The sequence below is a fragment of the Haliotis rubra genome, unplaced genomic scaffold (assembly GCF_003918875.1).
Source record: "Haliotis rubra isolate DU_JTF1 unplaced genomic scaffold, ASM391887v1 Scf1212, whole genome shotgun sequence".
Taxonomy (NCBI): domain Eukaryota; kingdom Metazoa; phylum Mollusca; class Gastropoda; order Lepetellida; family Haliotidae; genus Haliotis; species Haliotis rubra.
Window position 1 is genome coordinate 49,901 of NW_025765129.1, and position 13,815 is coordinate 63,715.

At 38.5% G+C, this 13,815-nt stretch overlaps 1 protein-coding gene across 1 annotated transcript in view; it reads right to left on the reverse strand.

The window, feature by feature from the left end:
- Nucleotides 1–4,929: 4,929 nt before the first annotated feature.
- LOC124265429 overlaps nucleotides 4,930–13,815 on the reverse strand; it is a 130,714-nt gene continuing 121,828 nt past the window's right edge. The window contains exons 16-17 of the mRNA XM_046700225.1: nucleotides 6,044–6,089; nucleotides 4,930–4,939 (exon numbers count right to left, since the gene is read on the reverse strand). Of these exons, the coding sequence (XP_046556181.1) occupies nucleotides 4,930–4,939; nucleotides 6,044–6,089 (56 nt within the window). The remainder of the gene's footprint in view (nucleotides 4,940–6,043; nucleotides 6,090–13,815) is intronic.

The following is a 13,815-nucleotide window of genomic DNA, read 5'->3' on the forward strand; positions in this document are numbered from 1 at the left end:
TTACAAACTTGTTCAAGAGTGATCAATCCAACTTGATTCCAGGGCATAAGAAATTTTAGGCTCATAAATAAGACAGTATAAAAAAAAATATCTAAAAGCATCATAAATGTTTAGTCAAGGTTTCTGGGGATCACGGGTCCACCATAAGAAAGAAACACCTTCTTGAAGAATGCTTGCCTTGATTGGCAAAATTTCATTTGGCAATAAGCAGGTCAACTGTAAAACAGTGACATTGTTCGAAACAAATATCTTAATGACATTTTAATATTCTTGTCAAATTCTTCTACCTCATTACCAAATTCAAAAGTATAGTCTTCAATGAGGGATATCACATACCATTTGCAACCCTGGGAGATTAAAGACATTCAGGAATTTGCAGACACCTTTAATCATGGGCCTATGGACCTATGTTTACAAACTTTAGAGGCAACTTTTTCGAGATATACATTGCGAATTTAAAAGTAATGATTGTGTATGATTTTTTGTTACCTTTTATAATCTTTATCTTCAAATAATAAGTTCACTTCATTAACAAATATTAATGTACCAACCTACTGACAAACATTTAATCACTTCTCTCTGTACTGTGGATTTGCATGAACTATGTAATCAATGGCTCCCACAAATTTCATTACATTCCTACAAACACATATCTTAATGTCGTTGGAAATAGCATATCAACTGATCAGTACAAATAGTTACGAGAGCATCATGTTGTAACATCAGTGTTTAATATATAGCATATGTTTCAAGCATTTGAATGGCATTTAGAAGCAATCCTCATAAAAGATGTGAATTTATAGATGTCAACGTCTTTATTAGGAATAAAGAAGCTGACATCCACAAATTTTTACCTTTTATGGACTTTGTTTGTTAAAGGTCACATGCAACGTAAAACACAACTTTGCAGATTCTGATACCTTTCGGTATGGACGCACCGAAACATATCATCAAAAATGCAAATTCAAGTTATAAAGTTGAAAAATAACGCAATGAAAAAAACCCCGCGAAATCAGAGTTCAAACGATTCACTAATTTTCCCCCGAAAATAGGTTCGCGCAACTTGGAAGCGGGCTGTCTGGTGAATACTCGGTGAAGGCTTTGGTGTGAGCTGTTTTCATGTTTTGTTGATATCTCACAGGTGCGAGCTTTTTATATGTTATGACAGTAAATAAACTGTTTATATAATTTCATTTGTCTATTTCACCACACTGCACGTTCTTCTTACCGAGTCACTTTCTCAGTTTGATACTTAAAAGCAATGTCATTATTTAGCGTTGACAGAATTTCTAACTGTGATATAGATATGTCGTTGTCACAGACAAAACTCAATGTCTTGTTTTATTGACACCTGTGTGTCTGCCTGCCTGTCTGCTAATGACAATATTCAACACACAACTGCGATCACTGACCACATGCAATTTGAACTTAACACCAATCAGGCTATACACCATAAACAAAACGCATTGATTTATGGCCCGAGTTTGGTCTCTGTCACATTATGTAATTACACAGATAGGCAGGTGTGACACATGACATGTTATGATGTCTGTTGATTGCAAAATGTTATACACAAAAAATGAGCATGTATTTACAAAACCCAACATCTCTATATATATACACACAATGAGCTGTGAGGGCGGCATCTGCAAATAAACCAGCCGTTACACTTGAGTGCACACCCACCCACTCTGACTGGGTTCGGTATCCCGGCTGCTTCGTTTCAAGAGAGGTAAAGCCAAGTACAAAATATATTGCACTTTTGATTTGCGATTATACGCTTATAATTTTGTTTATTTGTTTTTTTCATAATCAGCAATGCATATTATGTCATGAAGAAGTGATAATTGTGTTTGAATTATGTTTGATTTTTTGGTTGCATGTGACCTTTAAGTATTTTTTCAATTTCAATTAAATTCTCATTCAGAGTTGTTAACATAAAATTTAACATAATATTTACAGCAGATTTACAAATAAAGTACTGTTATTGATGCCTTGAAATGAACATTAGCAGTCAGGGAAAATTTTAAAAGTCTTGCAATCCAGGATTCATGGCAGTGATATATTAACGGTAGAGGATTCAACACAGGCCATTGAAAATCTCTTATGGAGACTTGTTGTTTATGTACATATGTGTGTTAGTGCATGCGTGCATACATACGTGTGAGATTTGTAATGCAAAAAGCAACTATGAAAGGTACTTTGGAACTGATGCTAATATCCTAATCATTTATTGATATACAATGTAGAAATTAAGGAATGTCATATATATTATGCACGAGCAGAAAGGCAGGCTCAACCCCTTAGTATGATGATTACATACTATAAATATGAAAACTGAATCTATACGTCATAAATATTGCAATACTTACATAAAGTTTGTCATAGAATTTCATCCTTCAAAGTTATTAATTACATAAAAAATAGCAGCTAAAAGTCAAAGACATAATTTGTCATTAATTTGTCATATGTGACTTATCATTTTCACCAAGTTAATTAACCTAGATTGATGGCTCATGTCTGAAATGGTAACCTCCCCAAACCCCTACAACCCATAACCCCTACGCTTATAACAACAAAATTCATGGTCCAGTACACTGCTTATTTCCTGCCTGTTACCTATTTCATACAATGGACCAGCCCAAACACTTAGCAATTGAGAGAATGATTTTAATAAGCAATAACCAAACTAAGAGTTTGAGAGAATGGTTTTAATGGATGATAACAAATATATTGTAACAAAAGTTCAATATTATTGAACTTTGAGGTTTCATTAAATATCATATATGTCATAACATGATAAATGTTTCTATGGTTTATTTTTCTACATATTATCTGTCAACCTCAAGTAAATTGAGCCTCATGATACCCATTTTGTGTGACTTTTTACCCTGGTACCCCCCAATAACGCAAAAATCTGCAATAAATGCATCACAAACTTCAAGAAACAAAATATGCAAGAAATATTTTGTGTGTTTGAGATAGGCAGAAGTCTGCTTGAATCAAGCTTGAATATCTGGATCAAAATGGGGGTATCCTTGAAAACAGCCCCAGTCTAAATGTAAATAAAACAAGCATTGTCACTAAGGTGACATAATCCTCTGCTGCAAATTATCAAATCAAACTTAAAAAGTAATGAAAGTGAAGGTCTTAATGTAAGATAAAGTTAAATGTCAACGAAAACATGACCAGTCAACCTTTCTTGATATCTTGCTCTGTAGTTGTTTAAACACACAAATATGTTCAAGACTCACTTTGACCTGACATGAATGTCTTAGTGTATGAAATATGTAAAAATAGTAATAAAGAAATTGCTTATTGAAAAACATTCAAGGGGGAAGTCTTGAAAGTCTATGAAGAAAATCCAGTGAACTGTTCTTGAGATATCTCGCTGACGATTTTAACATGCAGTTTAACATGCTGAAATCTTCAAAGTGTCACCGTGACCTTGAAAATTAAGTGAAGGTCACCAAAATTGACTGGAACTTGCAACTTCCCTAGATGAAGCTTGGTGTCATACATGAAGAAAGTCCAGTGAATGGTTCTTGAGATATCTTGCTGACAATCTGTACATGCAGGTTAACATGCTGAAATCTTTAAAGTGTTGTCGTAACCTTGAACATTAAGTGTAAAATCCAGTGAACGGTTCTTGAGATATCTCGCTGACGAGAGTAAAACGTTAAAGTTCCCCTGTGACCTTTAAATGAAGGTCAAGGTCACCAAACATGACTTATAGTGTCACAAAAACCTTTCTTATAGTGTGATAAACCTAGGTACCAAATATGAAAAGAATCCAGTCAATGGTTCTTAAGATATTCCAATTCGTATGGATGGACGGACGGAGCCTAATACTATATCCCCCTCTTCGCACTAAATGCGCGGCGGGGGATAACAATCCAAATCTTTGAATGTTGATTATGACGAGTAGTCATCCAATACTATACTGAACACGTTACATGATATTATCTCAAGGCATACCATTATCCAAGAGGTACCAAATGACCGTTTTTCATTTTTTGCAATTTTTTAAAGAAATAATATACCCCAGTGTGTTATGATATGTGAAATTTTGGATATGGCTTTGCTAAATAATTTCTTCAAAATAAAATGAAAGCTTTACAAACATTGGACGTCGTGAATATAGTTAGGCTGACTACTTTTTGAATGCCCCTTGTATATGCTCAAATTATTTATCCCAGCTTACTATCTCCAACACTTTTACAACTGATATTATTTCGATTTGCAAAATATGTCTACTCACTATGTACATCAGGAAGCTAAAAATACTAGTTCAATATTTAATTCATCTCAATTATTTAAAATGAATTATTAAACCCTAATAAAAACAGCACACTCTTGTTCCCTTCTCATCTGTACACTGTGAGCTTAATCTCACAGTGTATACTCCTGTAATTTCTCCTTTGGGTCAGTTATTTCATTATGCCAGACAGGTAAATGCCACGTGTTGTTTTAACTAATTGTAAAGGTATTCGGCTGTAGGGGCTATGGGATGTCGGGATTTGGGGAGACAACTGGGGTAGTTGCATCAATTGTTAAGTTTTGTACAGTTCCCAAGGGTTGTATTTTAAAGGTTGTCTCCCAAAACTCCTACATGGGGTTATGACAGTTATGAACTGTGACGAAATCCTTTAAAAGAAACTCTCCCATCATGCCATTGTTTACTCAGTCACATCAAACTTCAAGCAAGGGAACTATTGACCAGTGTTACAACATTTGAGAAATTATGTGAAGTAAATTTGATTAGTGTGTCAAACCTTGCTTTACCCTAACCATCATTATTTAAAATACTCTCCAAGAACTGAAAGGTACTTTAGTGCCTAAAGTACTGAATATAAGAGGAAATAACAGCAATATTCTTCTTTTTCTTCAGCTTGAAGAAATTTTATTATCTTCAAAGTACCATAATTATCACTTGTAACTGAGTCAGATTAGGCATATCTAATTGAGTACAGGCAGTGGCAGTTTCCTTGTAGGCTGTATTTATATGATAATAAGCATTCACTGATATGACTGACTGACTGACTGACTGACTGACTGAGTTTAGTTACGCCGCTTTTAGCAATATTCCAGCAATATCACGGCGGGGGACACCAGAAATGGGCTTAACACATTGTGCCCATGTGGGGAATCGAACCCGGGTCTTCGGCGTGACGAGCCAACGCTTTAACCACTAGGCTACCCCACCGCCCCTCACTGATATGAATGTGGAATAGAACAAATATAGCAGACAATGATTGTAAGTGAATCATAATTTAAACAGTGTACATGTTTCTAGGTTAATTTTCTTCTCTAATCAAGAATGTTACACATGCGCACCTGATATGGTACAGATTTGTAAGACTGTTTTTTCAGCTGCTTTATTTTGGCTAAAAGCAAAGCGCTTAGCTTCCTCAGTGAACAAACAAGTTTACTTTATCGAAATGATAAAATATGTCATCAATTAATTTTACCTTAATATCCACTGTAATTTGATCTTAATTTAACAGATTTAAATGAACTTTAAACAAGATACAGAGCCTTGAGTGGTGAGTGAGTTAATATTTAACGTCACATCGGCAATATTTCAGCCATATCGTGACGAGTACAGAGCCTTGAAGGTACACATGCAAGAACACACATAAATATTTTATTATCCCCCGCAACGGGTTTTGCAGGGGGTATTAAAATGGACTCCGTCAGTGCGTGCGGGCGTCCGTCCGTCCGTGCACATTTGTCTTTTCCGGAGCAGAACTCTAAAACCGTTCAATATTTCTTCACCAAACTTGGCACATACATAGATCTGGTGGTGTACTGGTGCCTTTTGGTAATTTTGGAACTCTGAATAAAATAGTTTTGGCGTTTCCATGGCAACAAATTCGACTTCGACTGAAATTAGTGGTAGTGCTCTTTTCCGGAGCAGAACTCTAAAACCGTTCAATATTTCTTCACCAAACTTGACACATACATAGATCTGGTGGTGTACTGGTGCCTTCTGGTAATTTTGGAATTCTGAATAAAATAGTTTTGGCGTTTCCATGGCAACAAATTCGACTTAAATTTGGCCAATGATTCTTTTGCCTGAGCTGCATCTGGAACAAAGAATATAAAATAGTTACAAGGCATAACATGCTGTACAGTAGGTACATTAATAGTGAGTTAAATGTTATAATGATAAAATGTGCCATCATTTGCCATGATGAAGATGGTATGCGTTTGTTAACTGAATGGGCAGTGTAGTGAATGGGGTAAAATTCCTGTGAATATCCTACCTCCATCACACCATTGGCATAAGTATTGTATTTTGGGATTCAATACCCTATAAAAGAAGAGTCATCAGAAGATTACATATCCTCCCGGCCCCCACATCTTTGAAAGAACAAATCATCTAACAGTTACTTAAAGTCCAGCTTGATTTTACACTAAGTGCAAATCGTTTCCATGGAAATGATGAAAAACATAAATGACAAAAATCTGCAAATAGCAAAAGGCACCACTTCAAGATCTGCCTCACATAGCTGCCAAGTTTTACTGAAAGATATTAAGAAGTTTTTGAAACGAAACCCACCCCTCCCTTTTGAGACTAAGTCTAAATGACCCGTGAAGATCCGGGGTAGAATAGGTCTTCAGCAACCCATGTGCTTGCCATAAAAAGCGACTATCTTGTCGTAAGAGGCAACTAACGGGATCGGGTGGTCAGTTTCGCTGACTTGGTTGACACATGTCATCGGTTCCCAATTGCGCAGATCGATGCTCATGCTATTGATCACTGGATTGTCTGGTCCAGACTCGATTAATTACAGACTGCCGCCATATAGCTGGAATATTGCTGAGTGCGGCGTAAAACTAAACTCACTCACTCACTCACTAAGTCTAAATCGTTTCCATGGAAACCAAGAAAAATAAAAATGACAAAAATCTGCAAATAGCAAAAGGCACCACTTTGGGATCTGCCTCACATATCTGCCAAGTTTTGCTGAAAGATATTAAGAAGTTTTCGAGTTGTGCTCCGGAAACGAAGCCCACCCCCCCCTTTTGGAACTAAGAACAGGGCAAAATAAAAATGCCAAAAATCTGCAAATAGCAAAAGGCACCATTTAAGGTTCTGTTCAATATATCTACCAAGTTTTGTTGAAATATATTTAACGGTTCTTGAGTTGTGCTCCGGAAACGAAACCCACCCCTCCCTTTAGAGACTAAGTCCGAATCGTTTCCATGGAAATCGGGAAAAATAAAAATGCCAAAAATCTGCAAATAGCAAAAGGCACCACTTAAGGTTCTGTTTGATATATCTACCAAGTTTTGTTACAAAATATAGAACGGTTATTGAGTTACGCTCCTGAAACGAAGCCCACCCCTCACTTTGGGGACTAAGTCCGAATGGTTTCCATGGAAACCGGGAAAAATAAAAATGACAATAATCTGAAAATGGCAAAAGGCACCACCTTAGGTTATGTTTGACATATCTACCATTTTTTGGGGAAAAATATCGAACGGTCCTTGAGTTATGCTCTGGAAACAAAATGATTACGGACGGACGAGGCGACGACTATATCCCAACGCATTACATGCCGTGGGGATAAACATTCATATTTTCACTAGATGCCATCAAGTGGCACAGACAATAATATTTAACTGCCTAATACTTTGAGTGCACTAGTAGGGAGAATATGATTGGTTCATGTGTCTCCAAGTGACAACATTGAAAATCTTTGCTGAGCTTTTGTTTAGCACCATGTGGTAGTATGGTACACATTAGTTGATCAACATCTTTTGTACACCATTAGGAGATACATAGGATGTTGATTGATTTGTTGCTGGCTGCCCCTTGCATACAATGTTGGACACAAGATGCACACAAAGCCTGGTGAAGTGATTTTTGTTGATGTTAGATGCCTCAGCGTGTCTTCTTCTACATGGATTTGCTGCCTGGAATAAGGAAAGTCACTATTGTTTGATATGTAACTATTGCCTTTGCAAAGAAACTCTTCCCATCTTAAGGTGAACACCTGACTTCAAGTGAGCAAACCATGACACAAATGAACTGCTGTCGCATCCTGGGCTCATTGCTCCTCATTTAAACAAACAATACTCACTAATGGTGACTCAGTGGTTATTTTCACAGTAGGTTTGCCTCTATGTTTAAGTGTGGGGTGGGAAGATAATTTTTTGGCAGACTCAGCATTGGTAGGTATCGGTAGGTTAAATCTTTGAAGGTTTTTGTCTACTTTGAACAGGGCAGGATAGGTTTTATGTATGGAAATACATCATTTGTAGAAATACATAATTGCCATTGGAAGAGCAGGGGTTTGTTCGGGTGTGGTGTTACAAGAGGTTGGTATCTTTTTTCCCCAGGTCATTTCCATTTGACGGTCACAAGAGCAAGAGAAAGTAAATAATGTAAGTTTTAAAATTTGAATTTGGGGTCAAGGCAAAATAGAAAAACACCATAAAAGTAATTCTAATTCAGCTTAGTATGTAACACAAGTTCTGATTGGTCAATGCTATAAACTTCAGACCGTATAATCAGCATGTATGGTCACAATTTGAAAACCGATTCACCAAATCCTTTCAATGTATTGCTACACTATTGGGGTAACTCTGATTTTCAGGGCACTGTCACTGCAGAAGCCATAGGTCAAATGTAACTCCCCTATCCAGCGAAAATGGGTGGAATTTGTGTTAAAAAAAGACAAAACAGTATAATAAATATAATTTTAAGTTCAAACAACTTTCTCGCAATGGGCTGTTGACCCAACACTGTGTCATGAAACAAGATTTATGACGTCATTATGGAGATGTGACGCTAACGCATCTCCGATATAACTAAATTTGCGGCTATATAACCAATGGTATACATCCCCTGTTCGTCAAACACAGTTATCCCCTAAATGTATTTGTTCAATTATTAACTTTAGCCTACAGCAAATAAAGGCACCTATTACAACAACAAAGGTCCTATTCATACATCAACAGCCATTATTTTTTAGGCTACTAAACTGCAAACAATACAACAATTCATCCATGTTTCTAGTTATAACACTACACCTGTTTATTAGTCGTTAATGACTTGAAGGTCAGTTAATGAATTTACTACATTAAATTAGAGGTAACACCACCCAGACAAAGGAATTTCCCCTCAACAGTGTTGTGGGTGTTCTTTAGCAAACTGTGTGCACAAAAGACATGTAAATACTAAAATTACTCAATCCATGATTGCCTGATAAGTTCAGGTCTGATGTGGTGTTACACCACCACAAGAGAATTACAAAAAAATAACCATCAACAAAAGGAATAACTAGTAAGAAGTTGATTGATAAATCAATGTTATCTTGGATCTGTCAAAAGTAAGCATATGTGGATGTAGATTTACTTGAAAAGATCTAGACGGAACACATCAATATCTTTGTGTAAAGTGCTTATGTCAAAACTATAGAATTTGTTCAAAGGGTTAGCCATCAATACAATGATTACTGATTATATTGTTTTCAAATTAAATGGATTTTTTTAGGAACATCATGAAAATTGTTGCCACATGTGCAGTCTCAGCTGACCAAAGAGTCTTTATGCCTCATGTGAAACAAATGAAACATATTTATCTGGCTAGTTGAGAAACGAGTTATAGTATCCCAAACCTACCACAATATTAGGTTGTCACAAAGACAGGTGACATCGAACACTTTTCTTTGTCAGCTGAAGATATATATGGCTTCCATGTATATTGATGAATACATGATACATATACATATAATCTTTGCCGGTTACAGTTATGTTATTCGCAAAGTGCCAAAGTGTTAAAGACATAACACTAGAGTAATCATGTTGGACTATGTTAGAGTAAACTGCAGTTATATTGCTTTGTGGATATTGTATGTACGCATAAGAAACTTTCTCATTTATTGTTTTTAGTGGCATGTAAAAGACAAAAACAATTAACTCCCTTTTATCTTTAATGGAAGTGCCTGTACATGTGTTTCCCATGCTCAGTTCAAATGTAACCGTCAACTGATGTGAAAGGCTTTATTAAATTTTTACCCCAACTTGGATGCCTCTGTCATTCATGAATGACAAGCAAGATGTCAACAGGTTGTGGGCCCAGACAACGTTTGATGTTCGTTGAGATGAAGCGAAATACGAATAATGGGAGGTAAAAGTCCTCGGACACATGCAGTTACAGAAATTGTACGACGTAATGTTACCGGCCCAAGAGTCATCAGAAAGCCCCTCTGCCAGCAAGAATGCTGATGCTTTTGCCGAATTCGTACAGTGCTTAGCTGACAGAAGCCTAGGCCTTGTAATGAGGGACGCGAAGGACAATGGGAGAAAAGCATTGAACATTCTAAGAGAACACTATTGGGAAGCAGAAAACCACGTGTGATTTCACTGTACACAGAACTTACCTCGTTGATGGTGGGAACAGAGTGCACAACTGACTATGTAATCAAGGGGGACACAGCCGCGAATTCTTTAAAAGTGGCAGGTGAGACAATTAGAGATAGCCTCTTGATAGCAATGGTACTTAAAGGATTACCTTCTTCTTATAAAACCTTTGCTACAATGATAACACAAAAAGATAAGCCCATGACTTTTTCTGAGATTAAAACGGCTCTGCAGAGTTATGAAGAGACTGACATATACACGTAAGGGTGAAGACAGTATAATGACCTTCAAGTGTTATTCATGTGGAAAGCCAGGACATAGATCATCAGAGTGCAGAAATACGAATCAGCAACAGACACAGCGAGCGAAGAAGTATTATTCAAGTTGAAACATGAAACAAGGCAGATGGTGTGACATATGCAAAAGTTCAACACATGATACTAAAGTTTCCCAGAACAGGGATACTGCAAAAAGTGTGAGTAACGAGACAGAGCATTCTGAGACAGAATATTCATATTTAGCATTCACGGTTAGTGTTCAAATCAAAGTCAAACTTGCTGCCATGGAAACGCCAAGAAATATTATAATCTGAGAAATCCAAAACTACCAAAAGGCAACAGTTCACCACCAGACCTATCTATGTGAGAAGTTTGGTAAAGAAATATTGAATGGTTTTTAAATTCTTCTCCAGAAAAGTGCACCAACACGAATTTCAGTCAAAGTCAAACTTGTTGCCATGGAAACGCCCCCAAAAATTTATTTACAAATCCAAAACTACCAAAAGGCACCAGTTCACCACCAGAACTATCTATGTGAGAAGTTTGGTAAAGAAATATTGAACAGTCTTAAAGTTCTGCTTCGGAAAAGAGCACCAGCACTAATCTCAGTCAAAGTCAAACTTACTGCCATGGAAACACACAAAAAATATAACAACCAGAAATCTAAAATCTATCCTCCTAGGTGGACAAGTGAAGAAGACCCCTACGTCGGACTGCTGTGAGGTAAGCAAAGAAGTGAGCCAGCTGAACCAAAATAGTTTGGAATTGTCCTTGCAATAAAACCATCGAGGCCCGGACATAAGCTTGTTGAGGAGAGACTGCATGGGATACAGACATGGCCACTGCTTCTCTCGCTGTTAACACCATGTTGAGGGATGCCATTCGCAAGATCATCCAAATGTGACAGTTCCCGGTCTTCCACGAAGAAAGGAGAATATGCTCTCTGTTTCATCCCCAATAATGTAATGTCATCATCCACAGGAGGGGATGCAATCAATGTTGAGGACCCATGGACATGCAAAGACGCCAAGTTAAAACAAGGCTCCGAAAAAACATCCTTGACTTTCCGAAGGTTGTCAAACGCTTCATCTAGGGAAGCCGCAAGCTGAGTAATACAGGGACGAGGAGGAAATGTCATCCGGTTTCATATCAAAGCAAGTCAGAAGATCCGATGGCGAAGTACTTCGTGGCAAATGTGGGTTTTTAACAATCAACACCAGCAACTGAGATGTGTCGACACCATCAACACTGACATCAGACACTGAATTACCATCCGAAGTGGGAGAAGGCGTGGCTTACGGGAGGGCTTCATCCAAAGATTGAAAGGGCACAGTCGGCAGGGCCAGCTGACTGAGCGATCGTAGACGTGACTGGAGGTTGCTGACCCAGCGCCAAGGCCACTACCCGAACAATGGAATCAAAATCAAATGACTGAGATGCAGGAACATCGGATGCCGGATTCCAAGACACCAGTAAATTAGGCCTGGAAGGAATCATTAGACGTAGTCACTGGGGTAGTTGAAATCACAGGAGGCATAGTAGACCTCGTGTCTGACAAAGGAGGAAGACGTAACTGTTCACCATGAAGGGCTGAATATCCCTTTGGTTGTAGTTATTAGCAGCACATTGGTATAAAGTGGTGCACTGGGCGGTAGACCGGATCCAACAGAAGGTGGTTCACTAATGGAGAATCCCGCAGTCATCGGAAGCAGCGCTCCGGAAGGAAGCGCCGAACCCACATCTGTCGCTGTATGAGTCAAAGTAGATTGAAGCGCCGGACTTGGAGGGAGGTTAAGGGATACTGACGATGTGACAGGATAACCAGGCATAGGTGGTAACGTCAACTCTGTGAAAGCGGTGCATTGGAAGTAAGTGGCGCATTGGGAGTAAGTGGTGAATGGAAGGCAAGCGCTGCTCTGGTATCAAGCGGCACACTGGAAGTAAGCGACACTCCATAAGCAGGTGGAGCAATGTACAGAAAAGGTGTTGAAAGCACCGCACTGGATACTATTGGCATGCCTGGAGCCACTACTGGGGAGTATGAGAGCGCCGCATTGGGAGAAAGCGCCGAATTTGACAAAAGTGGCGCATAGGATGCAAGTGCTGAACCGATCCCTGTGGCAGAAAGCGCCGAACTGACTGCATTCGCCGAATGAGAGTGAACGCTCTGACGAAGCGCACTCACTGTAGCAGAGGGAAGTGTAACACCCGACCCAAGCGGCGCAATGGAAATAACCAGGGTGGCAAACTAGGGGTCTGTGAAATCGTCACCAAAGTAGAAGGTCTCGACTGCACTGAAGAGGTAGTTAACACTACCACTCTCGGAAGAGAAAAATCTTGGACTGGACGTTTGAGGATGGAAAAGATGACGTAGATTTTCACTCAAATATGAATCTGAAGCCACATCTAAAAACTCCTCATCCGGGGATGGGGATTTCGATCGATGAACTACTCTACTCGCACGTTTAGAAGATGAAGGCCCCTCAGTAGTTCTACGACAATCTCTTTCCGCCATACGTCTGGATGCAACACGTCGATACTCCGAAAACTCATCATCATCCAGGTGAGAACAATAACAACACTAATGCGACCAGCCACAATACCCTATGCAATCCACACCAAAAGCGTGTGGATCAGCAGTGGAAAAATTGCTGTTACATTTATCACAATGTTTGCGTTTCTTAGAAGAACTTCGATCCGATTTGCCCATAATGACAATCAAGTAATGTTTAACTGAGAGAACAACACATGTCCACTTGGTGTAGCAACAAGAAAGAGAATGACATGGGCAGGCTGTCAGGTGATCATCTGAGCCATCTGCGCGCCTATTGAGATGATTGACAGGTCCTGTTATGGAGTGGGGGCAGAGGTCAGGTGACTAGAGGCCAGAAAGCTTTGAATCAACTTAGCCTACAGCACGTTTCCACACATGGTCGTTGAAGAAGAAGAGAGGTGCATACCGTGAAATAGGATAAGTTTAAAAATTGACATTACAATATTGAAGCATGAAGTGAGAGAATCAGGGATCATTGGTCTAAACAGACATAAAGGTAAGACATTTTCTTTGTTTGATGTCCATGATCCAGTCAACCTTACTGTAAGAAGAGCCTGTGAATATATGTCCTTTTTCTAGCTGATATTTTAAAATACACACTGATGA